Source organism: Parus major, chromosome 1 (assembly GCF_001522545.3).
Source record: "Parus major isolate Abel chromosome 1, Parus_major1.1, whole genome shotgun sequence".
Lineage (NCBI taxonomy): Eukaryota > Metazoa > Chordata > Aves > Passeriformes > Paridae > Parus > Parus major.
In genome coordinates, this window is record NC_031768.1 from 30,439,302 (window position 1) to 30,464,736 (window position 25,435).

At 39.5% G+C, this 25,435-nt stretch overlaps 2 protein-coding genes across 25 annotated transcripts in view; one reads left to right on the forward strand and one right to left on the reverse strand.

Moving 5' to 3' along the window:
- REV1 (REV1 DNA directed polymerase) overlaps positions 1 to 16,349 on the forward strand; it is a 57,676-nt gene extending 41,327 nt beyond the window's left edge. For 7 of the 9 annotated variants that reach the window (XM_019005784.2, XM_015631654.3, XM_033513390.1 and 4 more), the window contains 9 exons: positions 3,301 to 3,403; positions 4,906 to 5,062; positions 5,443 to 5,645; positions 7,436 to 7,669; positions 11,732 to 11,840; positions 12,921 to 13,132; positions 13,299 to 13,458; positions 14,328 to 14,430; positions 15,919 to 16,349. In XM_019005784.2, the coding sequence (XP_018861329.1) occupies positions 3,301 to 3,403; positions 4,906 to 5,062; positions 5,443 to 5,645; positions 7,436 to 7,669; positions 11,732 to 11,840; positions 12,921 to 13,132; positions 13,299 to 13,458; positions 14,328 to 14,430; positions 15,919 to 16,030 (1,393 nt within the window). In that variant the 3' untranslated portion in view covers positions 16,031 to 16,349. The remainder of the gene's footprint in view (positions 1 to 3,300; positions 3,404 to 4,905; positions 5,063 to 5,442; positions 5,646 to 7,435; positions 7,670 to 11,731; positions 11,841 to 12,920; positions 13,133 to 13,298; positions 13,459 to 14,327; positions 14,431 to 15,918) is intronic. The other 2 variants (XM_015631673.2, XM_033513396.1) reach the window with 1 other exon arrangement.
- Positions 16,350 to 18,462: 2,113 nt separating this feature from the next.
- EIF5B (eukaryotic translation initiation factor 5B) overlaps positions 18,463 to 25,435 on the reverse strand; it is a 37,424-nt gene continuing 30,451 nt past the window's right edge. For 12 of the 16 annotated variants that reach the window (XM_033513480.1, XM_015622526.2, XM_015622534.3 and 9 more), the window contains 7 exons: positions 24,715 to 24,846; positions 23,297 to 23,428; positions 23,109 to 23,185; positions 22,837 to 23,001; positions 21,745 to 21,883; positions 21,068 to 21,229; positions 18,463 to 20,208 (listed from right to left, as the gene is read on the reverse strand). In XM_033513480.1, coding sequence (XP_033369371.1) covers positions 20,101 to 20,208; positions 21,068 to 21,229; positions 21,745 to 21,883; positions 22,837 to 23,001; positions 23,109 to 23,185; positions 23,297 to 23,428; positions 24,715 to 24,846 — 915 coding nt within the window. In that variant the 3' untranslated portion in view covers positions 18,463 to 20,100. The remainder of the gene's footprint in view (positions 20,209 to 21,067; positions 21,230 to 21,744; positions 21,884 to 22,836; positions 23,002 to 23,108; positions 23,186 to 23,296; positions 23,429 to 24,714; positions 24,847 to 25,435) is intronic. The other 4 variants (XR_004496870.1, XM_033513436.1, XM_033513438.1 and 1 more) reach the window with 4 other exon arrangements.

Genomic DNA, 25,435 nt, shown 5'->3' on the forward strand with positions numbered 1-25,435 from the left:
AGTGTTTGAAGAAGACATATTTATATCCTGCACTGTGCAGCAGTGTATCCATACACATGCAGCAGCATTGATTTCTTTCAGTAAGCGGCCAAGTTGAAAGGTTCTGGTGCTGCATAGTTCTCTTTCCCTGAGCTGTGTGATATTGAGTACTTTCCTTTTTCGTGAGGGTCTTTCTACTGTTCCTTGGTAGATCTCATACTGATTATGACAGTTGGAGTCAGTTCTCAGATTGTACAATTGTGCTTTGTACTTGTCAAGAAAGATGTCTGATAGTACAGTAGTCCTCCTGGTCTAGAGTGCATGGAAGCTGTAACAGTATTTGCAGAATGACTTGCTGCAGAGACTGAGAGCCACTTCAAGTTCTGAGCATGAAGCTGGCATCAGACACCTTGGACTGCAGTCCTTCATCTTAGTACAGCTAAGTTTGTTAGTGTTGAATCTTGTCTTTCCTGTTATTTTGCCATTAAATCTGCAGAGAATTTTTTTGGTCCAAGAAGAGACAATGAAGTTCTGAAGTGGAGCTTAGAAAGTTAAATCTTGAAATTGCAAGGTCAAAGACTGCCCCATGTTTGAGCTGTTCAAGAAGGCAATCTGTTCAGATTTCTTGACTTTTACAGTTACTTTTCTTCATGTAGATATAAGTTACTCATTAGAAGTGCCATTGTTTTCTTGTTTAGCTTTATCAGTGTAATAAAGTTTCATTCTAGCTGGGCTCACCATTGCACATCTCATCCAGATACTCCCTGTAGTGGCTGCCCATCCGTGAAGAAAGGGGATAACCCAATTACTCTGCCTGGGTAGTCAGTTGATCGGTCACTGTCTAATGAGTAGGACCTTCAGCTTCCACAAGCAATGCTGTTACTCCTATTCATTGCTCTTTGTTCCTTTTTAATAAACTGGATGATGTTAACCAAGTATTTTTTAATCTGAATTTTATTTATATACTTGCATACTGAAAACTCAGGGATGTAATCTAGGCATAGCGTATCGTATGCTGTTCCGCACAAGATTGTCACAGAACCTTCTACATACACATATATTCTTCAGGCATACACTTCTTTATCAAAGCAGTTGTTCTTCAGTACAGGATATTTTTGAGAGACAATAGGTCTTTATACTTTTCCTTCCATCTCAGGTGGTTGTAACAGACTAATCCTTCCTGAACTGGTGGGTCATTTGGTGGGTGTTGCTGATAACAGCAGAGGTAGTGGAGTTCACAGATCACGGAATAAGCTGAGTTGGAAGGGACCCCCAGGGATCATCAAGTCCAGGTGGTGGCCCTGCATAGCACCATCCACATGCCCAGGAATTCTTTGTGGGTTAGAGTTCATTTGTAAGACATGCATGCATAGAGCCTCTCATGCTTGTGATCTTGTTACATAGAATTCAGCTGTAATAAAAACTGAAACAACAAAATCCATGTTTCACTATAAGCTCATCACTTTTTAGAATTGGTATGTATACCAAGAAGAAAATCCATCAGTCTATACTTTTGTCTTCTGGCTATCCTGAATTCTTTGAGCTGAAGGTTTATTCTTAGCAGCCTAAGAACATACCTTTAGTATTGAGTATGTATTGATATAGAGCTTTATTCCTCCTTTATTTTAACTACTGTAAGAGTGAACGAATCAGTGCTTTGGACTTCTTTGCTCTGGTCTGGACTACTAATGAACACACTCCCAGAAACTTCCCTAATTCATGAAGGCTTCAGGAAGGTCAGGGGGCACGCCCCAAGAATGCAAGATTGTTCACCCAACACTAAAGCAGTTCAGATGCCAGGATTTTGTTTGGTGGTGTCTCTTTCTGATTTTGGATTTCCAGTGACCTTGTCAACCCCAGTCAATCCCAGTTATGCTGTAGGTTCTGTGTTTCTGTCTTTGTTAGAGCATTTCTGTTCAGCCCAGTGAAAGGCTTTTTAGCAGTAAAAGTGTAAACTCCAGAAGTTGCATCCAAGAAAATGGGTTAGAATTTGTGTGGTGTTCCCCCAAGTGACCAGTTTCTCTCTACAGTTTAAGATCTCCTCTGTAGCTATAGCTTATGACTCATTTCTTGTCCCCTTACCTCACAGGTGAATGAATGGCTTGCTATGCTTTCTCATCCTACAGGTCAAGATCCTCTAGGATGATAACCATAGTACTACAAAGGATTCAGACTTGCAGACAAGCTTAAAATCAAATTCAGCTTTTGAGATTAAATGGTCTTTTTACTACATTTCTGAAACCCAGTCCTGATAGTTCAACATAGATCTTTTAAAAATATTTTTCTGCAGTGTTGTGTACCTTTAGATCTGTGGTGATATTGATCACCTTTTTCTTTAAAATAATATAATGTAAAGCTTAAGGAGTTCTTCATATTGTTCACAGTCTGAGGGTTTTTTGTTTTCATATTGGCAGAACTAAACCTTTGCAAAGATCACTTGGCTGCTCATGGTGGTTTTTGACAGATTCAAAACCAGAGTAACACCACCGAAGTGTTTAGTTAAGTTGTCAGGGTGGCATCCTGTCAAAACACCAAACTTCGTTTTCTTTATAGAGCCTACTCTGTAAGAGCTAAAACTGCATTAACTATTTCAATGAGAAGACTTTACATCACTCTCATATATTTGATGAGCCACTTGAAATTTTGTGCATATCGATGTCAAAGGTTAGTCCATTAGAGAATCCAGAGCTACCAAGCACTGCTGCTGCCCTGCCATACTCTCGAGTGGTAATCTGTAAAACTCACAGCCAGGTTGTTTTGTGAAACTTGTTGCAAAAAATTGCCCATAGCTTAAGATAGTTTGGAATGTTGTTTAAAGTTACTTGCCACTTGAATTCCCTGTTGCTTGTAATCCCCATGCACATGACTGTATCTGCTTCCCTTGAGTTCCTTTGACATTTGACAATCGACAACTGAAATAATGCTGGGCAAACTCTCTGTGAACCAAGCTCGTGTGAAAGACAAAAATGCAGGAGTGTGTAAACTGTGAACTTCTTGTGAAACTTTTTGTCTGCCTTCAATAGATTGCATGTGTGTGTATATATAGATATATAGATATACATATATACTAAATTTGACTGCACACTGAGAATGTTCAGTTAGTAAGTATTCTGCTTTTCTTACCTATTCTGTAGATCACGCTTAGTTCTTAGCTACCTTTGAAAAGAAACCACAGAACTAATAAAAAGTGTTTCATTTCTATATGCCAAGAAGTTATGATCTGTTTTTCTTTCGGGTCCTCTCTGGAACAAATACAGAATTTTTGCCTTTAGGATTTGTGAAACAGTTTTCTTTTTAACCATACTTGTTTATTCCTTTTAGGACTGTGACTCTAGACCATGCAACAGATAGTGCAAAAGTAATTGGGAAGGAAACTCTGAACATGTTTCACACAATGAAACTGAACATATCCGATATGCGAGGGGTGAGTTAACAGGAAAACTGAAATTCATTCTCTTTATCAACCTCTTTTGTTGTCTTTTGTGATTTTCAGTTCCCTATGGTGGATGATAACCAAACTTATGCAAAAGTGTAGGTAATACAAAGCTTATTTAAATTAGTGTATGCAATTATATTATGTTGTGTAACCTTTGAAAAACATGGTTACAAAGCCATAAATGTAAAAAAAATAATTATTTTTGTGGTATAAATTAATGCACAACTTAAAACTGCCTGAGGTAACAAAGTAAGATTGTATCTTCTACAGTTCTATCAGCTTGTGTAAATTTTATTTTGTATTAGAATTTCCTGTAAACTTTTGCCATACATTAATTATGTAACTAATACAAACTAATATATAACTGTTTGTAATACCAATCAAAGATAGAGATGAAAGGAGTTTTTTTTTCTGGACTGCAAGTCTTAGAGCAAGAAAGTTACCAGCCCATGTTTTGGCCTTTGTTTGAAGGTGATTTTCTGGTTCTTTTGATTCATGGTCTATTTTAGAACTCCTCATCTCAGTGGTTTTGTCATAACAATGTGACCCCACAGTAATGCTGTTTTGTCATCAGCCATTTGTTACAATAGAGCACAGAGGATTTCTAAAACAAACCTGCATTAATTCGTCACCTGGATATAGAAGTAGGGTTTTGATTTGTTGCCTTGCAAAGTCAGCTCCCTGGCTTGGAGTTGAGGAAATATTTAATTTAAATGTCATATCCCATTATTGCAGCTAGGAAGGTGTTAATAAAGTCTTTACTGTATAACTGTAGAAGAAAACCTGCTGAGGATATATCCAGAAGCTCCTTCATGCTTTCTGAGTCCAACTTTTTCTAAGTGTCAGGTTTTTTTCTTTAAAATTATGGAGGATTGCAAATAAACTCATACAGTGCACCAGTGCATTCTTAATTAGACACATCTTTTGAACCCCTGCTGATTTGGTATTTAAAAGTTAAATGAAAAACTAGGATGTCTTGAAAAATGAGGAACACCTTATCTAAAAAAGACTACTTCTACCAAAGTACTTTCATCCATTGAGACTTTGCAAAAACGGTGTTCACAAGGGAAGCAATAGTATTTTTCTCATTTGTAGACTGAAGTGATGGATTTAGTATAGCTTATACTTGGGGAAAAGCATTGCTGGGTAGCCATACGTAATACTAACATTCTTGTCAGTATTTCTGTATTTGTTAGTGTCTAAGAAATTTCATAAAAAACACATTGCTTTGTGATCCTATTGACAGCACTTTTGTATATCAGAGAAGATGGTAGTACCTTTGTAATTTCTTAGTTGTTGGATTATGGTGGCTAATCCTGGGATTTGTTTGGGATGGTTTTAGTGGCTGTTTGCGTGCATTTCAATGTATTTTTGTTTGTCCTCCCCCCACCCACAACAGACAGCCAATTCCAAAGAAGGCAATGGTATTATGATATAATTACAAATTTTTTAAACTTCATTAAATGAACACATTTATGTTTTGGATTTAGGTTGGAATTCAGGTACAGCAGTTAGTTCCCATCAGTAAAACAACTTCAGCTCTCTCAACAGTACAATCTGGACATTTACCTGGTGGATCTCATTCAGTCATTGATCTTTTTCATGTTCAGAAAGCAAAAAAGTGCTCAGAAGAGGAGCATAAGGAAGGTCAGTAAGCTTTGTACTTGGCATGTGTAATAATGATCAGTTCTGAAGGACCCTAACATAGATCACTTTTTGGAATACTTACTCAATATTATACCAGTATAAATTATGCAACATAAAATTTCTGAGTGTGGGATTTGTTACTGCAAATGAAAATGATACTAATAAAACTTTGTATAGGATTAGTCCAATTATTTTTTTTGCTTTAGTTGTTTCATTTAATAGTAACAGAGGATACTTTGAAATAAAGAGTGTTATGATTGTGCTGTATATTACATAAACTCTTCAGATAATGCTAAAGATTACCTTTTGCTGTGTCTTGAATCTTCAGAGTATTTTTAACTATTAGGTGATCATTCTGTATTTTGTTTACATATGTATAGTATTTGTGGCTGCTATGGACCTTGAAATATCTTCGAATTCAAGAACTTGCACTTTCCTTCCATCTCGTGGTATCAGTGTCACACCTGGTCTCAATTCTAATGCCAGCAACACTGAGTCTGCTGTCAAGTGGAATGGTGTGCATTCTCCTGTCAGTGTAAAATCCAGGCTCAATTTGAGTATTGAGGTTCCATCTGCCTCCCAGGTAAACCTGAGAATAAGAAACATCTGCAGTATTTCGTAATAACTTGGGATTGTCTGTCTTATTTGCATAGACCCAAAAGGAGCTCTTTTTAAATGAAAAGAGTTCTAGTAAAGTACAGTGCACAGTAAATAACTGTTATTGATACAAAAATATTTTGCCTTAATAAAATAAATAATGTTAAAGTTAGGATGCACACTTAACATTTGGACAGGATACCACTATTTAGATGAGAGGAGGACAATCTTTATTTAAGTAAAATATTTCTATGGGATTTGGGGATTTATTTTTTTAGGTGTGTTTTAGCAAAAGGACAGCCTTCGTTATTTCCATCCCACATGCTGTTCAAGTAGATTCTGTTAGAAGGGTCTGCTGTGAAACAGCTGCACAGAATTCTGCAGGTATTTTAGGTATAAGCATATTTACTTACTCTTCTGTAGAAGTCTGTCATTTAAATGTCTATAATTTAAATCTGTAAAAGCATTTTTTATGTTTTTTAACAGCTTTTTCAAATATTTATCCATTTTAAGAAGCAAATTATGTTTTTGTCAGGAAACTTGATCTTATAATGCAATATCCAAGCCAGCTCAGGATCTAAAAGTGACCTGACTGAGCAATGCGAAGCTCTGTACACTCAGATGCTGCCATAGGAGGAATATGTATAAACAAGTGAAAAATGCACTGGCTGTTCAGCAGAGTTCCTAAAACTTTGCTGGTCCTATGGCACATTATCTTTCTTCCTGCTTTTAAGCGTATTATAATATGGAATGTAATAAAAAATTCAGGGCTGGGAAGGAATGGTTAGAGTTAGTGCCACACTGCTGTTTCTGTACTGCACTAGGAAAGTAACACCAAGATATTTTACACCCAGGATTCACAAAAAATTATTATGGAGTCATATATGCAGCAAATTTGGAATGAGTGAATACAAACATAACAAGGAAGAGTAACTGAAGTGATTAACAATACAGACAGCTTTCATCAAAACCTCTCAATTACCAAGCCAAGTAGATTTTCATAGATATTTGTAGCTCTTCTCTATAAATCTAGAATCTGGTCATAAGCTCCAAATTTTCTTCTTAAAGGTAAACTATCCTAACACAGCTATGAAGTCTTATTCAGCAGAACTTAGAGGCAAACATTGGCATTTCTTTGCATAGTTTTATTCAAATTTTACTTGTGAGAAAAATGATGCTGTACATCTGCTTGTCAGTTGTATTCATTCAGTCACTTGTGCAGCTGTCATTGCACACAGCAAGCTCTGGACACTGAGGAGTTATCTCAGTTGTTTCAAATGAATAATTGATAGCAAGTTAAAGCTTATTTCATCATCCAACTCTGGCAAGTCTGACAGTATGCAAACATGCGTAATACCAGTAAAGTAAATCAGTAACATGCACCCTAGAACTGTATAAAGAAATTAATGCTTATAGCTTTGTGCCAGACGGACACCAATTTAGTATTCATATCAACCTGTTGCCTGTATAATTTGAACTCAGAATTCAGGTTTCTTTATCATTAGGTAGCTGTAAAGGAAACCCTATCTATGGTTTTTGGTAAGAAGACTGATCATTGTGAAAATATAAAACTGAGCATTCATATTTATTGAGCTGCTTAGTCTTAAAAGATATTTTACTGCTGCAGAGCATAACGTGTTCCTAAGGATGTTTGCATACACAGGGTAATATGTAGCGGGATTTGTAAAATTCAGGAACTGTATAACTAATGTTTTGACCAAAATACCTCCATTACCTATTCCTTAGAAAAATCTGAAAGCTTTTATATACTTACAGCTAGATAAGTCTGTGCTAGAAGCTCTGCCACCTGATCTCCGAGAGCAAGTAGAGCAAATATGCACCCTTCAGCAAGGAGAGAGTTACGGAGAGAGCAAAAAAGAGCCAATAAATGGATGTAACACTGCACTTCTGTCACAACCAGTTGGAACAGTGCTTTTACAAATACCAGAGCTCCAAGAACCAAATACCAATATGGGAATCAATGTAATAGCCTTGCCAGCTTTCTCACAGGTAGGATGTTTGCATGGTATCCATAGACAATTACTTCTCATTTATAGGAAGTTAGAAGCTTTCTTGAGAGCATTAACTGGAACCTGTGACTTCCCACAATCATTCATGGTCCTTTAATGTATTTTAAATGTCTGTTTTTAAATGTTACATTATCTGTAAGAAACATAGGAAGACTGATGATGATAAATATTACCATACTATGTTTTTGCTGTTGTTTAATGTAAAGCCCCACTTATATACAGTCTTTGCAAACCAGTCTGTAAATAGCTTTTTTTCTGCATTGCAGCTGATTTACACCAAGCCGTAAGTCTGAAGCAGTCCTAAAATCTGCTTAGCTAAGCCACAAGAGACTCTCTAAGTGTTCTGATGGGGTAAAGCCAACCTCTGCTAGCTTTTTCTGTGGATGTGGTTGTTTGTATCCCATTCCTGAGAGAAGGCCAATCATGGCTAAAGGTTGTGCATATCTCCATAGGTTTTAAATGGACTCAAACAAAGCATGTCCAGGATGAGAAAAGAATAAAGATGTTTGTCAAAATAGGGACCTGAAAGGGCAACAGAGAATAGTAAGGATGCTTCTAATGTTATTCTGCTCTTCAGTCCATGAAGGTGCTGAAAAAATGTAGTGTATAAATAAAAAGAAAAAAAATAATTAAAAAATCAAAGATTGGGTTACCCAGAGATATGCTACCTTGCATTGCATCATTTAAAATGGAGCAGTGTTTTTATTTTTCTGTTTCATTGCACCTTTACTGTTCTCAAATGAAGTAAAACCACTTAATCACATTTACAGAGATTTTGTTGCTGTTTCTAACGCACGATATTGCTTAGCTGATAAAAAATCCAGAGAAAATAATGTAGAAATTCCACTAAATAGGTAATACATAATTGTTACCTTAAAAAATGTGTAGTCTATCCTTTTACTAAAATTTCCTCACCTTGATTCAAGTTCATGGGTTCAGAAACAGATGTGTCAGTTCTTATTCCTGAAGTGCAAAGTTTGGTTTCCCCTATGGATTACTGTGCAAGTAATATCTGAGTTCTCTCTGCCCCAGCTGTTTTAAATTCTGTAGTTACATCTGTCCATAAGCAAGATGTGTGTTAAATTAGGCTATGCTTTGAAATACACCCTTCCACACCTGGCTTGCCACTCAGTACTGTTTTTCAGGGTAAATGGTAACTGCATATGGCTTTCTATAAAAATTCCTTTTAATTTGTTTATTCTTTATCCATCTAATAATTAGGTAGTCAAGAATTTATTGTTATTTTTTAAAACTGCATTACTTTTTGAAGTTTTCTTAAAAGGGCCTAGTTTGCACTAATTTTTTGCACTGGTTTTTCTGTCTCTATCTGCTAAAGTATCTTGTGACCCAGTTACTTGGTCCAAAAATGCAACTCAGTAGAGCAGCCTTTTTGTTTGAAGATGTAGTTCAAGAAGAATTGAGTACTTCCTATTTATTTGTCAAGGATATCCATACTATCTATTTGAGAGTGCCTTATGCTTATACTCCAGATTTTCTTCTGGAAGCCATTCAGCTTTTTTAATTGGCAAAAAGAGGACTAGTATTTACAGTTTTCATTTTCTGAGTTAAGTCTAAGTTTAATACCTGTAATAGTGTGGTTGAAAGGCTTTCTGTAGGCTTGGTGGGGGAAAAAAAAAAAGCTAAACCCAGTCATTAATACAGGAGGATTTTTTTTCTGTGTTAAAATCAAACATGAACTTAATTCAAAAATATGATCTTACTCTAAATATAGTTTCATACATTTTTTTTTTTCTTTTAAAGTTTTTGTGGTAGTGTATATTCTGTGACTGTACACAAACATTTAAATCTATTTTGTGGCCCATGAAGCAGTGAAATGAGTAGTAATAGGTTTCAGGTATGGAAATACTGCCAGCCACTCCAGAATGAGTACTTTATCTGCATCAGATGTAAGTTATGCCCTGCCGTCTTTTTGTAGCTTAATAAGGTTTGTTTTTCAGCTTTTCATTCCTTTTGTCTGAGCTGAATTTTTATGATCAGGTGCAAAGTTAATTGGCTGATAGTGATTTAGTCATTAGAAAACATGTAGAAAATTTCCTTTGTTAGGTAAAGTTCTCCTGTGAAAGGAATCCAGATAGGTTGCATTCCTTTCTCTCAGTTGCTGAAGTAATCTTAAAATTTAGAATAGCAGTATGTCTCTGTAGCCTGAATCCTGCAGAAGTGTAGGATGCAAAAAGTAAAGATTACAGATGCCTAGAAATTATAATAATAATAATGTAATGTAATAATGGTGTTAATTAGTGGTGACAAGTTTTCATCTCATCCCTACAGTGTCTTCACATGCTAGATTCCCCTAAGGAAATTGATATAAGCACATCAGAAATACTGGCAGCTGTATGCTGAGATCATCCATGACTTTATAAAACCAAGGTTTCCATAATGTGAAAGCTTTCACATATCTCTATCACAATGTTAGGACATTGTACAATCAGTACATGTACAACCAAACTGAAACTCCAGTTGTATTGGAGAATTCACGTGAATTCAGCTGATGGCTCCTCTAATTGAATTTTTCCATATTACACTCTGAAAGGGCAGTGATGGGGAAATAACAAAAATGCATCCAGTTCATGCACTGCATTATTTCTGTGTGAATTAAGTGGTGTACACAAAAATCAGTGTCAATTCCAAATCCTTGACTCTGGAATGCTTTACTGGAGAATGCTAACCTTTTTTATTTATGAAGTAAAATCTGTATTTAAAAAGATAACTTAGACCTGTGATGTAGTTGGCTGCATTCCACTATAGTGCTTTGTTCTGTACAATGTATATAGTAATTGAGGTCAGAGCTGTTCCCATTTTTCCTTCAATTAGTGCATATTCCGTCGTGAAAATATATGAAAGGGCATATTTTGTGTTGACTCGTGGACTTCTGAAAAAGGAATAAACTTGTGCTCATTTGATGAATTTTAACCTGTAAGAGCACGTTCATGTTTATGATCTGTATTACTTAGACATCATGTGTGTGAATAGCACACAGTAGCTCCCTGTCACATGTTTTGGTTTAAAAAAATGAAATCGCTATTGAAAATAAGAGATAAGTTTTAATACATTTGCATATTGACATGTAATAAATACAGTATCTCAGATGATGATAGAAATTGCATTGTGCTCTTAGAATAGTAATTGTAGATTTGACTAATTTTTTGTTGTTTGTGCTCACATCTGAATTTTAGCAGTGAAATGAAGGGCATTCTCCCACTGGCAGATTTAATCCACTAAATGATAGGTTTGCTTTTTACTATTAGATTTTGAAGATTATGAGCTGAAAACACTGTCCAGTTATAATGGGAAACTCCAAATACAAGATGAGTCTGTCACTGATATGCTACTTCAGACACACAAAGAGGAAAAAATAACTGATAATACAAGAAATTTTGGTTTGTCCATATGAGTGTGTCTGGCAATTGTTATCAAATTATTTCCTGTCTAGAATCCAAGTCCCTGGGACAGTTGCAAAGGACTGTGCTTTTATCAGTCAAGCAAGTGGTAGACAATTGTGGGAGAAAGAGATTAAACTCTTTTGTGCTAGTTCAAAATATGAAATAGCTGAACTTGGTTTTTCCTGTGCTTAAAGAACTGAGACCATTTCCAAGAACATTTCGAGTTATATAGCAGCTTGCAGGAAATAGAAGTATCAAAAGAAAAGGAGGAACAAAAGTCTGGTGGTCACAGTGTTTGTGTTTTGAAATTTGAAGAGATTGCTCTCTGGGTTAGGCTTAATCCTGCTCTTAATGCAGCTATACTGGGTATCAGTAGATGAGTAAAGATGGTTAGTGCATTGTATGATCACGATAATAATTTTAATAAATGGTTAGAGTAATATTAAATGTACATTTTGTTGTTTTTACAAACTAAAATATACAAAGAAAATGTACAATGTGTTTCACAGTGTTTCAGTTACATCTCCTTTATTTTTGCTTGACATAAAATGTAAATACCTTTCTCATGTGAGTGACCTATAAGGAAGCAAACAGTGCTGCTCACTGCTAAAATATCCAATGAATCTTTTCTTACTGTTCAGGTGGACCCCGAGGTTTTTGCTGCACTACCTGCAGAGTTGCAAGCAGAGCTGAAAGATGCATATGAGCAAAGGCAGAAGCAATCAGAGCAGCAGCCTGCTAACACTTCAGGTGAGAATATGTAGTCGTGGAAGAGTCTTCTGGTACAGCTGTTGTTTGCTATCCAAACAGCTATGTAACCCTAAGTAACAAACAGGATAATATTACCAAAGCTTCTCTGAAGATGCTGTGTTCAATTGAATTTCTGTATTTAGTTTTGACCAACTGTCAGTTACAACCAGCTGTGGTTTCAGTGTGGAAACAGGTGCCCAGCTTTACTCTAATGGTGATTAATTCAATACATGGGGACTCTGGCACTAAACTTACCCACATCCATGTTTGCCAGATGGAATCCAAACTTGATGTGTCTTGTGATTTAAAGTAGTGCACCTTCTTAAGTTAGTTCAGCTCTGTTCAGAGAGAATTCTCATGGTTCCCTGAAACCCATAGCACAGGCAGGGCTTTGGGGCAGCTAGAGAAAGATGCACTGCATCTCACTGTATGTCTGATAGTCAGCTGGGTTTACTCTGAGCTGATCATCCAGATCTCCTGTTTGTAATCAGTAGAAAGAAATAAAACTAATTCCCTCTGAACATGCTATGTCATAAAAATAGGTTGTAAATGTCATTGGCTTGATTGCCACTTAAACACTACATTGTAATTATAATCACACCTGATTTCATAGCCATCAGAATAATGCAGATATGTTAGAATGATGGAATGAGAGCAATTTCCTTCATAGACTGTGATAAAAGCATTGTGGGGACTTTACACTGCTGGCTTTGCTGATAACACTGGTGGGACAGTGCTCTGACTGAGGTGAGGCAATTTGTCCATTAGATTCAGGTTTCACCAGCTGCTTATATTCAAGCACTGAAATGCTCACATTTAAAAGCTTATGAGTAGCTGAGTATCCTCTTTGTACACTGAAAGTCTAACAGTGCTTTTCAAATACTTAGAAACTTGCCAGGATCTGGAATGGTGGGGATGTGTGTGTGTGTGTGTGTGTGTGTGTGTGTGTTAAAGTTGCTTTATCTAGGCTGTGTTTTCTCAAGTGATCATTAGATCTTTGTGGGAGAAACAGAGTCTCCTTTTCAATGGAGAAGTATTAAATTTTAAATGTATCAACCTGACTATTCCTGTGTTTTTCAGTGTCAAAAAATCCTTTCCTACACCTGAAGCACACAACTATGAAAAGTAAGAAAAAAATACGGAAAAAAAATCCAGTCAGTCCCATGAAAAAGATTCAGAGTCCTTTGAAAAATAAACTTATTGGTAGTCCTGCAAAAAACATGCCAGCTACATCTGGAAGCCCACAGAAGCTAATAGATGGCTTCTTGAAACAAGAAGGAACAGTTGCTCAGGTACTTTTAATATGAACAGGTTTTGGTAAAAAAATCTGTCTTCTTTAGACTGAGTTCATGTTGTTATTTTTCTATACTGGATTCTTCACTGACCCTTATCTCTGTATGTAAAAGGTGTTCTCATAATTGTGAGGCTGAGCATTATCCACTTCTATGTTTGGAACAGGCAGAAGCAGTTCCATCAACTTCGGATTCTTCAGGCCCATCAGCTCTGCAGACGGAGCAGCAGCCGGGCTCATTCAGGCCACAAGCCCCAAACCTCGCTGGAGCCGTGGAATTCAATGATGTGAAGACATTGCTGAAAGAGTGGATCACAACTATCTCAGGTGTGGGATGGCACACTGGGGTGATCTTGCAATGCATCACAAAGAAAACTGCTTGGAGTAGGCTTTTTGTGCTTCCCTTCTCCTTCACTCCTCTTTTTGCTGCTTATTTTTCACAGTTCTCTTGAAGTCTTACTGCCTTGGCAGCCTTAGAAGAAATTAATTGTTTGTACCAATTGTTACTCTGTGCCTTTGCCAGCTCCTGTGTCTTTCATCATCATGAAAATTAGTATGGTCCCTCTTCAAGCCATGTATCTGGCTGGCATTGTCCTCTGCCTTGATGTTACTTGTGTCTGACATTTACTGTGTTTTCCCAACATATTGCAACCACTAAAATCAAAGCTTTTGAAAGGGAATTATTTTTCTTCTATGAAGATCTCATCTTAGAGGCAAAGGAGTGCAGGGTTTGGGTTTTTGTCAATATAAATGCTGGAAAGTACCCTAGATAAAAAAAACGTGTGCAACTGTGACACTCTTGGCAAATTGTGATTTGAATTAGGTCAAACAAATAGCAACTCCTTATAACCTTGGGAAATTTGACCTTCTGCCCTATTCCTAAGAGTTTCAAAACGGCCACTGCATTCTGAATCCCAGTCTCTTTTCCTTTTGGTTACTGCTAGCTTTGCTGTCAGCTGTTCTTACTGACAAAAAAGAAGAGGTCTACAAGACAGGTATTTCAGGACCCTGCTGTCTTGTTAAAGTGCACAACTTCTGATATCAGGAAGATTTGTGAGAATACAGAAATTGTCAGGTTGGCCCCTGATATGGTGACACTGTAGGATTTCTTTCTATTGTATTCCCAATTATTCTGTGATCATATTCTACGTATATAGAGAGAAAAGACCTCATGTTTTAATTTTTTTTTATTACAGATCCTATGGAAGAAGACATTCTACAGGTTGTGAAATATTGTACTGATCTAATAGAAGAAAAAGACTTGGAAAAGTTAGATCTGGTTGTTAAGTACATGAAAAGGTAACTCAATTGCTAGTATTTGTGAACTTTAGACTATTTTTGTTAGAATTTATACACTAGATGCTGTATTGTGAAACCCATTAACCCATTAGACATTCCTCTGATGGGTGTTTTTAAGTTTAAAAACTGAGGGAAAGAGTTGGAGTGTTAAAATTTGTGAAAAATTAAGAGTAGTATTTCATAGAGTCACAGAATTATTTGGGTTGAAAGGGACCCTTAAGATTACCCAGGCCCAACTCCCCTGCCATGGGCAGGGACAACTGTCCCTAGAGCAGGTTGCTCAGAGCTCCATCCAGCCTGGCCTTGAAACTTTCAGGGACGGGGCATCTACAGCTTCTCTGGGCAACAATTTCTAGACAAAGATTGTAATTTTCGTCAACATTATCCCTTTATCCTGTTTTGTTCATTTTTTCACGGCATCTTAGACCTGCTATCATTCTCTTGCTGAATCCAGATTATGTCTCACCTCTAGCCTTTAAATCCTGTTACTTTGTTATTATGCTCCTTCCCATAAGTTTATGAATTTTTAATCCATTTATGACTTGCTTACTAACTAAAGCTTAACCATGGGGCTCAGCTTTCTGGTTTGTCAGTCTGCAAAATGTGTTTCACAAAATGAGTCAACACAAAAAAGACTACAGAGGTGTTCACTGGGCTTTTGTATTATGGGATAACTTTAGGCCTTAGAAAATGCAAAATACACAATGCAATGAACTGTTTTATAAAATCTGTTTAGTAAATTCTTTATAAAACTCTTCAGAATTGTCAGAATGTCCCATTCCTGGTCCCTGTGTGTTGGATCTGCAGTGATGGCAGTGTGCCTCTCCAAAGGTTCACACGTACCCCTGCGATACTGATGTTGCACCCTCCAAAGCTCTGAGTGTAGGAGCCCTCTGCTCTAGAAGGGAGACTGAGAGTGCAGAACTGCTTTGTTTTCCTTGGGCAGTTCCTTCATTAGCTTCTTGTAGCTGCTGACCATAAGAGTAACTCACATCATAGGGGGAACTCATAGTTCTCTGTGGATTTTGTTTTTAGCAATAAATATAAAAAATAAAAAATGAATATATAAAAAATTATATAGTGCCCCGAACCCTATTATTTAAATGTGTTGCTTGACAAACTTGGCATTTGTTGGAAATAGAGAGAGCATCTCTGTCTTGGGATGAGGAAGTAAAGATCAGGATTCAGAAGCTGCCTTTTCTGGTCTCCAGTATGCACCTGGTGGAAGGTCACCCACCAGTTAATTCACAGGCTCACACCACTGCCAGATGCCAGCATTCACAAGCTGCTGTGACACTGCTCACACCAGGCATTTGTGCCATTAAGTAATTGCTGTGTTTGAGAGGGAGGGCTTTACCAGGGCTGAATCAAAATCCATTTGTGGGGAACTCTTGTGATCTTGTTTTCCAGTGTGAAGACCAAAGTAGTTGTAAAAAGGACTGGTTCTGTAATGGTAATTTTCAGCCTCTTCTTCCTTTTCCCCTTCAGGTTAATGCAGTCATCCGTGGAATCAGTTTGGAATATGGCATTTGACTTCATTCTTGACAATGTTCAGGTAGTTTTACAACAAACTTACGGAAGCACATTAAAAGTTATCTGAACTTGTAGTAAAGAGCTTGATGAGAGCCTGGAGCTCTCTGCTAGCTGTGCCATAAGTGCTTGTGAGGTATTTGCAAAGTGCATGATAGTAATGCCCTGAGTTTTTATAATTTCAAATTTCTTTTTAAACAACAAAGTGTTTTGTACATTTCTTTTCAGAAAGTGCCAAATTTGTCAGTATTGCATGTAAATAATTGTGTTAAAATTCTTTTATTGTAGTATAGAATCTATTTACAAAATGTTTGTTTATAAAGTTTTATGGATTTTTACAGTGAAGTGTTTACAGTTGTTTAATAAAGAACTGTATGTATATTTTTGTACTGATTCTATTTTGTGATGCTTCAGTTTGAATATAGTGAACCCCTTTTACTAAAGCTGCAGCTTTGATTCGTTTTACACAGTGGCACTGCCTCAATGCATGGAGGAGGCTGCTGTGCAGGCACCTGACCACTTTTTGCTTCTTCTCCGCTAACTTCATGACAGATTTGAAGCTGAGGGAGGAATATTAATTCATTTTCAGTTTCATCTTTCAAATATTTAAGCCAGGGTGGCCCAGCCACTCCTGATGTCTGACCTTGGGTGTCCCACCGCCTCTCACATGCTTCTGGAGGAAGGCAGGTCACTCCAAAGCAGCACCATAAAGGAGTAGGGAAATAGCAGCATAGATCAGTGGTCAAGCCTGCATCCATCCTCTGCATTGCTCCTACTCAAGACAGAGCCATGTGTAAAACACCACCAGTCTCCCCAGCCTGTGGCCTGCATTTCCTTTGTGGAGCATAACAAAATAGGTTGTAGGGAGTAGCAGAGATAAAATAAACTGTGCATCACTCTGTCCATGCTGGGGGGGTGTGCTTGCATCCCTGCAGTTCATGTTTCGGGCAAGTCTGTCTTTTGCAGGTGTGCACCAGCCTCACACAGTTGTACTTGGCCCAATACATTGAACAAAGCTTTTCAGGGACCTGGAGAGGATGAAGAACACTTGACAAAAACCAAGTTGGTCAGAAAAATCTCTTCTGAAGAAATGATGGGGGAAGTGAGAAGTATCCCACATAATACTGGGCACAGAAGTGAGAGCAGGAATGCAAGCTGGAGCTAACCCCAGAGCAGTATTTGCACCACTGGCTTAAATGGAAGCACCTTGCCTAGCACGGGGCCAGGAGCTGCTGCACCGAGAGCAGCTGCAGCTGCCAGTACAGCTGGGGCAGAGAAAGCTGGGGTCACATCCCTGTCTGCAGCACAGCTTACAGCAGTGGCACCAGGGTTTTAGCTTTAGGTTGTCACCTTGGCTTCCTCATACCAGACACTGGGAGAGGTACCAACCTCTACAGCCACGTGACAGATGAGGGAAGGGCAGGAGATGTCTCTTCCCTTGACTTCAGTAAGGCTTTTCAGTGAATCTCCCGGACCATCCTCAGGGACAAGCTGATGAAGCACAGGCTGGAGAGCGCGAGCTTATGGAAAACTGTGGGCAGGCAGGCCCTGGGCATGGTGGTCAGTGGTACCCAGAGCCAGTACCAGGTCCAGTCCTGTTCATCACCTGTGTAAAGAAGATGGGCAATGGGGCAGTGCAGCCTCACACATTTGCTGCTGACAGGGGGCTGAGAGCGTGGGGGTGCTGCTTGCAGGGACCCAGCAGGTGCTGGGAACCTTGGGAAGTTCAGCACAAAGAGCTGCCAGGTTCTGCTCCCAGGGAGGGGCTGGCTCTGCAGTAAGGCCTGGGGGTTGCTATCAGAGCACAGGCAGCTGCCAGGCTGCACAAGGAAGTGCCCCAGGCATGAAGGCAGGAGCCTGTTCCCTCTGCTCAGCACTGGTGAGAGGCACCTGCAGTGCTGAGCCCAGTGCTGGGCCCTCGGCCAGAGCAACTCAAATATAGGCCCCAGTGCTGCCGAAGGGAGTGGAGCTTCTCCCACAGCACAAGGAGGGCTGAGACTGCAGGGACCTTGAGAAGGCTGGGGGAGCCCAATCCATGTGAATGAACACCTGATGGTGCTCATGCACTTGCAGCCAGTCATCAATATGTGGCTAGAGAGAGATGAACATTGTCTGAGTCAAGATCTCTTAAGTTTCTGTTAGTTTCTAGTTTGGGTCTTTTAGAGCCCCTTCAGTTCCTGCTTTTGAAGCTGCCTTTTTCTCTTTGCTTTGGTTTAGATAAACCAGCACATCACAGCAAGGCAGGTATTGCTGAAATTCAAGCAGGTATTTTACAGTCAGGTTTCTTAAACAGCCCTGGTTTTGGAGCTGGTGCTCAGACAGATGTAAAACTGACATCTTTAAAAGAACTCAGCATTAATTAGCTGTCAGCCTCTTTTAAGTTCCACAACAGGAAGGAGCCTGCCAAAGGAGCACATCTTTTTCCCAGAGATTTTACCTATGGGAAGAACACCCTTACACACTTGAGGAAATAAAGCAGAATACGTTGACCACACTTTGAGATCTGTGTTCTTTTAAGAACTTTTTATTAGTGTAGTTTTCACGATTGCATAGTTTGCAAAATAAAATTTTAACAATTAAATGCAGTCTCCTCCCTCTTATCATTCTGTTCACCCACTGATGGGAAGTTGCACCACACACCAACCATAGTGAAAAGGTCCTTTTCAGTGGCAAGTTTAAAGTCTAACAAAAAAAAAAATCCAGAACATTAAATTCCATTTGCAAAGGAGGTGAGTTATTAAATGTTCCTTTGTAATGGAGTCCACATAGTCTCAATCATAACATTCAGATTTTTCCAACAAAAAAAATAATCCAAGTGACAGAAGAAATCTGATCAAACTGCGAGTTGCATGTTAAACTTTTGTAAGTATCTTAAATGCGAAAAATCTCAGCTGCATAAACGATCCTCGATTTCGTTTCAGCTTGTGCTTTTGAAGAGTGTTTGTTTTGCTCCCGTCAACATGAGCTGTGAGTTACCCAGAGACAGCCTCTGTAAGAATACCTCAAGCTGTCATCCCAGGCAGGGAGGCAGAGGGGAAGGGGGGTAGGAAAATGCTGGGATTACAGACTCCTGGTCATCACAAACATCCACGCTGGAGCTGGTTCAGTCCCACGCTGTCAGGTGACTCCACAGCTGTGATGCAGCATCCGAAGTCACAGCTCCTGGGCCGGCAGCTGTTTGCAGGTGCTCACACCCCTGAGCAGCAGCTGGAGATGTCAGCTCTGAGCTCCTCTGGGAGTTGTGCCGTGCCTAACACCTGGCCTGCCCCTCCCGTGCCTCGGGAACGCTGACATCACCACCTTGAGCACACAGGAAGTGCATTCAGAAGAGGAAATGCCTGTGCTGGAACAGCCTCCACCCTTTTGCCAAGCAGAGGGAGGCAAGGGCTCCTGCCTGGCCTTTCCACATTTGCCACAGCCCATGAACTGAAACTTTGATTACTGAAGCAAACTGTAAAACAAATGGGCTGCTATGTCCATCTCCTTTATTTGTGGCTCTGCATTATAATGATTACAGGTTGACTTCCATGAACTGTACAAGCAGAAAAAGGTGGGCAGCTATGCTTTACAACATTGTTTCACACAAAGCAAATACAGAGATATCCAATTGCCTAATTTTCTATTTAAAAAAAACTCTATAGGCACAAAGCAGAAGAATGTTGGAAAAGAAAGTCAAGGAAAGAGGTATGCATAAATAAAGATTTCTTACATCAAAAATGTCCCAAGAATCACAAAGTCTGCAGAAGCTTGGTTAATCAAATACTGCAGTACTGCTCTCATCAGTATAAAAGTGAAAGAGCTTTAGTTCTGTAATAAAAATTCAATTTATTTTGGAGAGAAGGAGGGAAAAAGGCTGGAAGGAGAAGGTGTAAGAGAGGGAAGGGCAAACTTTAAAACAGCAGCCAGTATTAGGAAGGGTAGTAGGAGAGGTGAACAGGCACATTGGAACCATGGGAACATGTAAATTGACCACTGTCAAACCAGTGTAAATTTCTTGGTTTCTCATGGAAAACATTTTATCCACGTATTTTCCTCCCAAACATATATCCAACACTGTCTTCAATACAGGACTTTGTTGGTAACTTTTTTAGAACAGGAAGAGCGCATTTATTCCTGCCTCCCCATTGCTGTAAAAGTTATCTAGATGATTTCAAACACTTTCTTCAGTTCTACTATAAGCTGCCAGTCAGACTTCTGCATCTCATCCCTGAACCAGTCCTTCAGAGCATCGATGGACTGACGGCTGATCTGTAACACACAAGACAAAGCCATCAGAAACACAGGAATTTAAGGCAGCTTTCAGCACATTGGAAACAGTTACTCTGAAGAAAGGGCAGTCTGCACACCAGGCAAACTCATTCTAAGCCCCCATTTGCTGCTGATCAGTTGAATGACCCATCCTATTTGTTTCCCTTCATTTCTCCTCACACCATGTCCATTACCTGGTCTAGAGGGGCTGCAGCTGGACAGACCATCCCACACCTTATGCAGTAAGGCAGGAACTGGGGAGGTCTGCTGCTTCCACCAGGACCTACAGGACCCCACCCCATCCCTAGTCCTTCATTTGTGGGCACACGCCCCTGGCACTTGTGTGGCAGGTGGTGTCCTGTGACATGGTGACTAAAGCAGTTGGGAAGGTGAAGAGCTCTGGCTTTACTTCCAACAGCAAAAGATGGAGCAAGGGATCATCTCCTCATTCAAGCCCAGTGCCCCACTCAGAGCAACTGGAGGATTGCTATTTATTGTGCAATTTTAAGCACAGGCTGTGGTGCCCTGGGGGACTGCTGAGCTCTGTGTACAAACAGTTGGCAAATAGTGAGTGTGGCATTTTGCCCTCTGAGGTGCTCTGAGCTGCAAGGTCTTTGCAGCCACAGCAATAATTTTGCAGCACCTCCTTCCTTTGGGCCTCTGCAGGGGCACCACTACAGACCTCAAACCACAGCTGCAGGACCTCAGCTGCACAATGCCACACACACACCCGCCCAAGTGAATGTCAGTCTGTGACAGAAGGCTTCTCCCCTGTTTTTGAGGCTTAATGCTGTATTTCCACTTCCAGCAAGCTGCTACTCTGTCCTAAGCCCTCCCCACAAATGCAGATTTCTCTTACCTTGCTGACAAGGATATCTGTTGCTTCAAAATGTCGTCCATACATTTTAGGTGATTCCCCAGGAATAGGTTCTATTTTAACACAAACTTCTTGGCCTTTCTTTGCAACATCCACTGGCTTGTGGTTTATTTCAATACTCGTAACTATTCCAATTTCAACAAACTGTAATACAATGAAGCAGCTGTAACACATCCACCCAACCTCTGTGCACACACCCTTCTCCAAACTCTTGTTTGTAGGCACTTGCTGCAGGAAGTGCAGCACTGGTGGAGCTGCCACCTCAGCACAGGCAAGCAAAACATACAGCACAGCAAGTGCTGCATTCTGAAAGGGGCAGCGACAACCTCCCACAGCTCAGGGATATCAACTGGTTATCTCTTAAAATGTCAAGACTTGGTTCTCCCCTTTTTTAGCTATCAGATAGGACAATTTTGCCCATTACTCAATACCAGGTGCCCTCCAGCCACACTTCCTGTGCCCTGCTCCAGGGCTCAACTCTTCTGGCAGAGAGCAGTGAGATATTTGAGCACCAAAAGAAAGACTTCATCTGCAAGTCTGACTCTTATCTCCTACCAGCAGTCTCTGCACTGAAGAAAGCCATGCAAGCACTCCATGATGCATCATCCCAGGAACTACCAACTGGATCAAATATGCAGTGAGAAGAGGCCCTTACTTACGTTTTTGCTAGGTACACACATGGGAGTCCCCTGCTTCACCTGTCCAGCCTCCACCACAACACCCATCACTATTGGGTCACGAGAGTTGAAAATGAACTGAGGGAGTATTTTCAACTTGCATGGAAACACTGCTATATGCCTGGAAGATGACAAGAAAAGGTACTTTGAAAGATACACTGGAAAGGAGGATGTAACATTAATAGTTCTGCCTTCTCCCACACTTCTTGGGCATTCATTCTAGAGTGTTACTTGGAGAAAAATCAAGCAGGAAAAAACCTCTTTTCTAATCTTGCTAATTCTAGTCTATACCTGATCTTCAAGAACTACAGGGAGCAATAATTATGCATGCCTGGAATGGATTCTAATTTGACAGGCTTGAGCACTCAACTTTGACCAAGACCAAAGGAGTAGTAATTTCACAGTGTAATTACAGCCTCACAAGAACACAGGAATAGAAATATTGCTGCCTGAACTCCAGAATTTCAGAATTTTTTTTGCTAAGCGAACAAATACATTTAAAAGCTGAGCTAAGCAAACTCAAGTTGGGATCAGTATGTATCCATTCTCATTTATTTCTGACTGTCCTTATTCTACTGAAGACCACCCAATGACATGATTTCAAAAACTTAATTTTGGGTCCCTATAAATCCTTAAATAATTACATATTCATGTTACTGCAGTTGGAATTAAGCCCTCTACACTGGAATCACATGAATATGAAACAATAGAATCCAAATCCTTTTAGTTGTTTTTTTTTTAACTCTGCAAGACTAACCCATCTGTCACAATCTAGGAAGAGAAGTCAAGTATAGAAAGCAAACCTTAATGAAAACACTCCATATTATACAACAATTCTAGCTGAATCTTTCATCTGCAGCACAGCTCTCACCCTACTAGGCCTAATTCCAATCTAAACAGTTAGACTAGAGCACTGAAAACTGTCTATTTATTGTCCCACCATCTTCCTCTCCTTCCTACATCAGAACTACATGCTAAGTAATAAGCAAACAAGTAGTTAGAGAGCTTCATTTACACTAAAATAAGAGAGACACTTATTAGGGAGGCATCCAGAATATGATTGCTCATACTTACTTGAATTCCTCCTGTTTCTGTTTTTTGTAGTCTTGTCTGTATTTTGTGAAGGCATCAAATAAGTGATAAATTATTTCAGCACTAAAAATCCGAACACCTAAGCTGTCAGCCATCTCCTGTGCGTCACGCTCGATCCTCACATCGAATGCCAGAATGACGGCGTACCTGTAGGGAACAGTGAGCCCAACAGTTCACCAGGCACACCACAAACCCAGAGCTGCAGCCAGGCCTCCACTGCACATTCATCCACACAGTAAAGCAAAGGTACTCACTGTGGGTCATGTTCCAACATAACTGATGCCTTCATAACGTCTTTTTTATGGACAGGACCTATATTAATTCCTGAATACTGTTGAAGAAAGTCACAAAAATCAAGTCACTAATCTTCCTGAGTCACAAGGAAACATTTACTGACTAAACACAGAATCAATAACATCAGATAAAGCACAGTAGTACTTACTGGCACTTCTGATGTTTTAAGAAATTCAAGTAATGCCTCTAAAGAGCCTAAAGTAGAAGCCTGGACATAAACACCTTTCTCTTCTAATTTGATTGCATTCAGCGTTTGCTTCAGTTCATGTATTAGTTCATCCTTTAGAAAACAAAAACAAACAGGAGAGAAAAAGCAAATTTTAGTTCTCTTGCTATTCATGCCTCAGGGTACAAAAATCTTCCTGTTAATGAGCTGCTGAACACACGTGACAGCCATAGTGATAGGTCCCAAGTGACAGAGCTGCAGTGTAAATCATACACAGCCTGTGAGACACTGACTGTTTCTGGCATTAGAAAATCCTGAGCTCAACTACACCTGAGGATTTTGCAGAAAGATGATCATATAAAACTGAGCAGATGCCCACCTTCAGAGCTGGTAACATTTCTCTACAGACTACACATCACTTTCCCCAGCAGAGCAAGTTTCTGCTGGCAAGGCTGAGCAAACACATGGCCCACATTGTGTGGCAATGCCTTTGGCTGCCTGAGGACCAATGACAAAAGCTGACACCTAAAATCACGCGCTGGAAGGGATCCTGAACACTCTTTAGGCCTGGGTACAAAATAGGATGCAAGAGCAGCAACACCAATTTGTTGCTTTTAGAGAAGTAAAAAACCCACACTTTTCCAGAGCCTGTGCCTTCTAACCTCAAACACTTAAGTCCCCTCCTCTGGAAGATGAATGGGTTTTGCCATTGACTTTTAGCCATAGTGTATCTACTACCAGAAGTACATTTGAAATAAATATTTGTATGGACCCAGCAAAAAGGTCTGTGTTTGGACATCCCAAAAGTTTAACTTCCCTTCAAAGGCACAAATAAGTAGACAAAAGAATAAAGGAAGACCATGATTAAAAGTGAATTAGCAATATGTGAGTTTCCTTTCTAAACTAACTTCCTGTCTTTGGAGAACACGGAGCAGTTTGGAGTTTAGGATAGCTACATCCTTTCACACATTTTTAATGTGTAAGTCACAAAAGAAATGTATTGCAAAAGTCAAGTATTAGCTTTGCAATTATGAGAGTTTGCAAAACTCCACTAGTAGATCTATACCTAATATAATTTGATTAGAATATATACATAAATTACTACAAATATCAAATCAGTAATGAACCAAATCAAATTATGACACAGTACTTGTTTTCAAACCTTATTGTTGCAGCAAGAGATCCTAGCAAAACATCAGGGAAAAAACTAATGGTCAAGATACTATAAAACATCACATCACCAAAGCTTCACGTGGGCATAAGACTAAAATACATTACTGGAACAGTTTTTAAAACAACCAAAAAAACCCCAGTTATTTACAAACTGAGCTCTCAACATTTGATCACCAGAGAGCTCAAGTTACCCACAGTGTGTTGTGCTTCAACATCAACCACCTCACCTTGAGGACTGGGACTTCATCCTCCTTATGAGCTACAAGCAATGGCAGACCAGCCAAGGTTTTTTCCAAATCTTTCCCAAGAATCTTCACACCTTGAGCAGCAACAACCTCTTTGTGCTTTTCATACTGGTTCTGAAAAAGCAAATATACACACTAGCAAAGAGTTCTGTGCTGGTGCACAGCAACACAATGCAGGGCTGAGCAGCTGAAGAACACAACAGGGAGCAGTAAAGTGCAGCTGCTCCCAACTTTTATCAGTTATTGCCTCTGCTTTGCATTTGCACATTTCAGTCCTCCTGCTCCTTCCTCTCCCTTCAGAAACCCCCTGCAGCCCTGCCAAGGTGGGTAGGGCACAGGGAAATCTTCTAAAAGCAGAGAAGGGGGCCAAAAAGAAACAAATACAAGAAAAGAGCAAACACCAATAAAAGCAGCTACCCCCTAATAAAACCCCAAAAATTCAGCCCATAGGCAAGTGATAGGAAGGTGCCAACAGCTTAACAAAAACACTAAAGCTTGGTTGACACATAGCCCAAGCCTCTGTGCAGGAAAGGCTGTCTCACTTTCCCACAGAAGGCCATCCAGCCTAGTCATGTGCATAATTCCATGTTCAATTTCCCATCCAAGGGAACCTCAAAGATCTTGCACTCAGGGCACGGTTCTAAGACACAACAAAACCAGTTATTTCTTAACATCTTTAAATTGATGTTGGAAGGATTTTCTG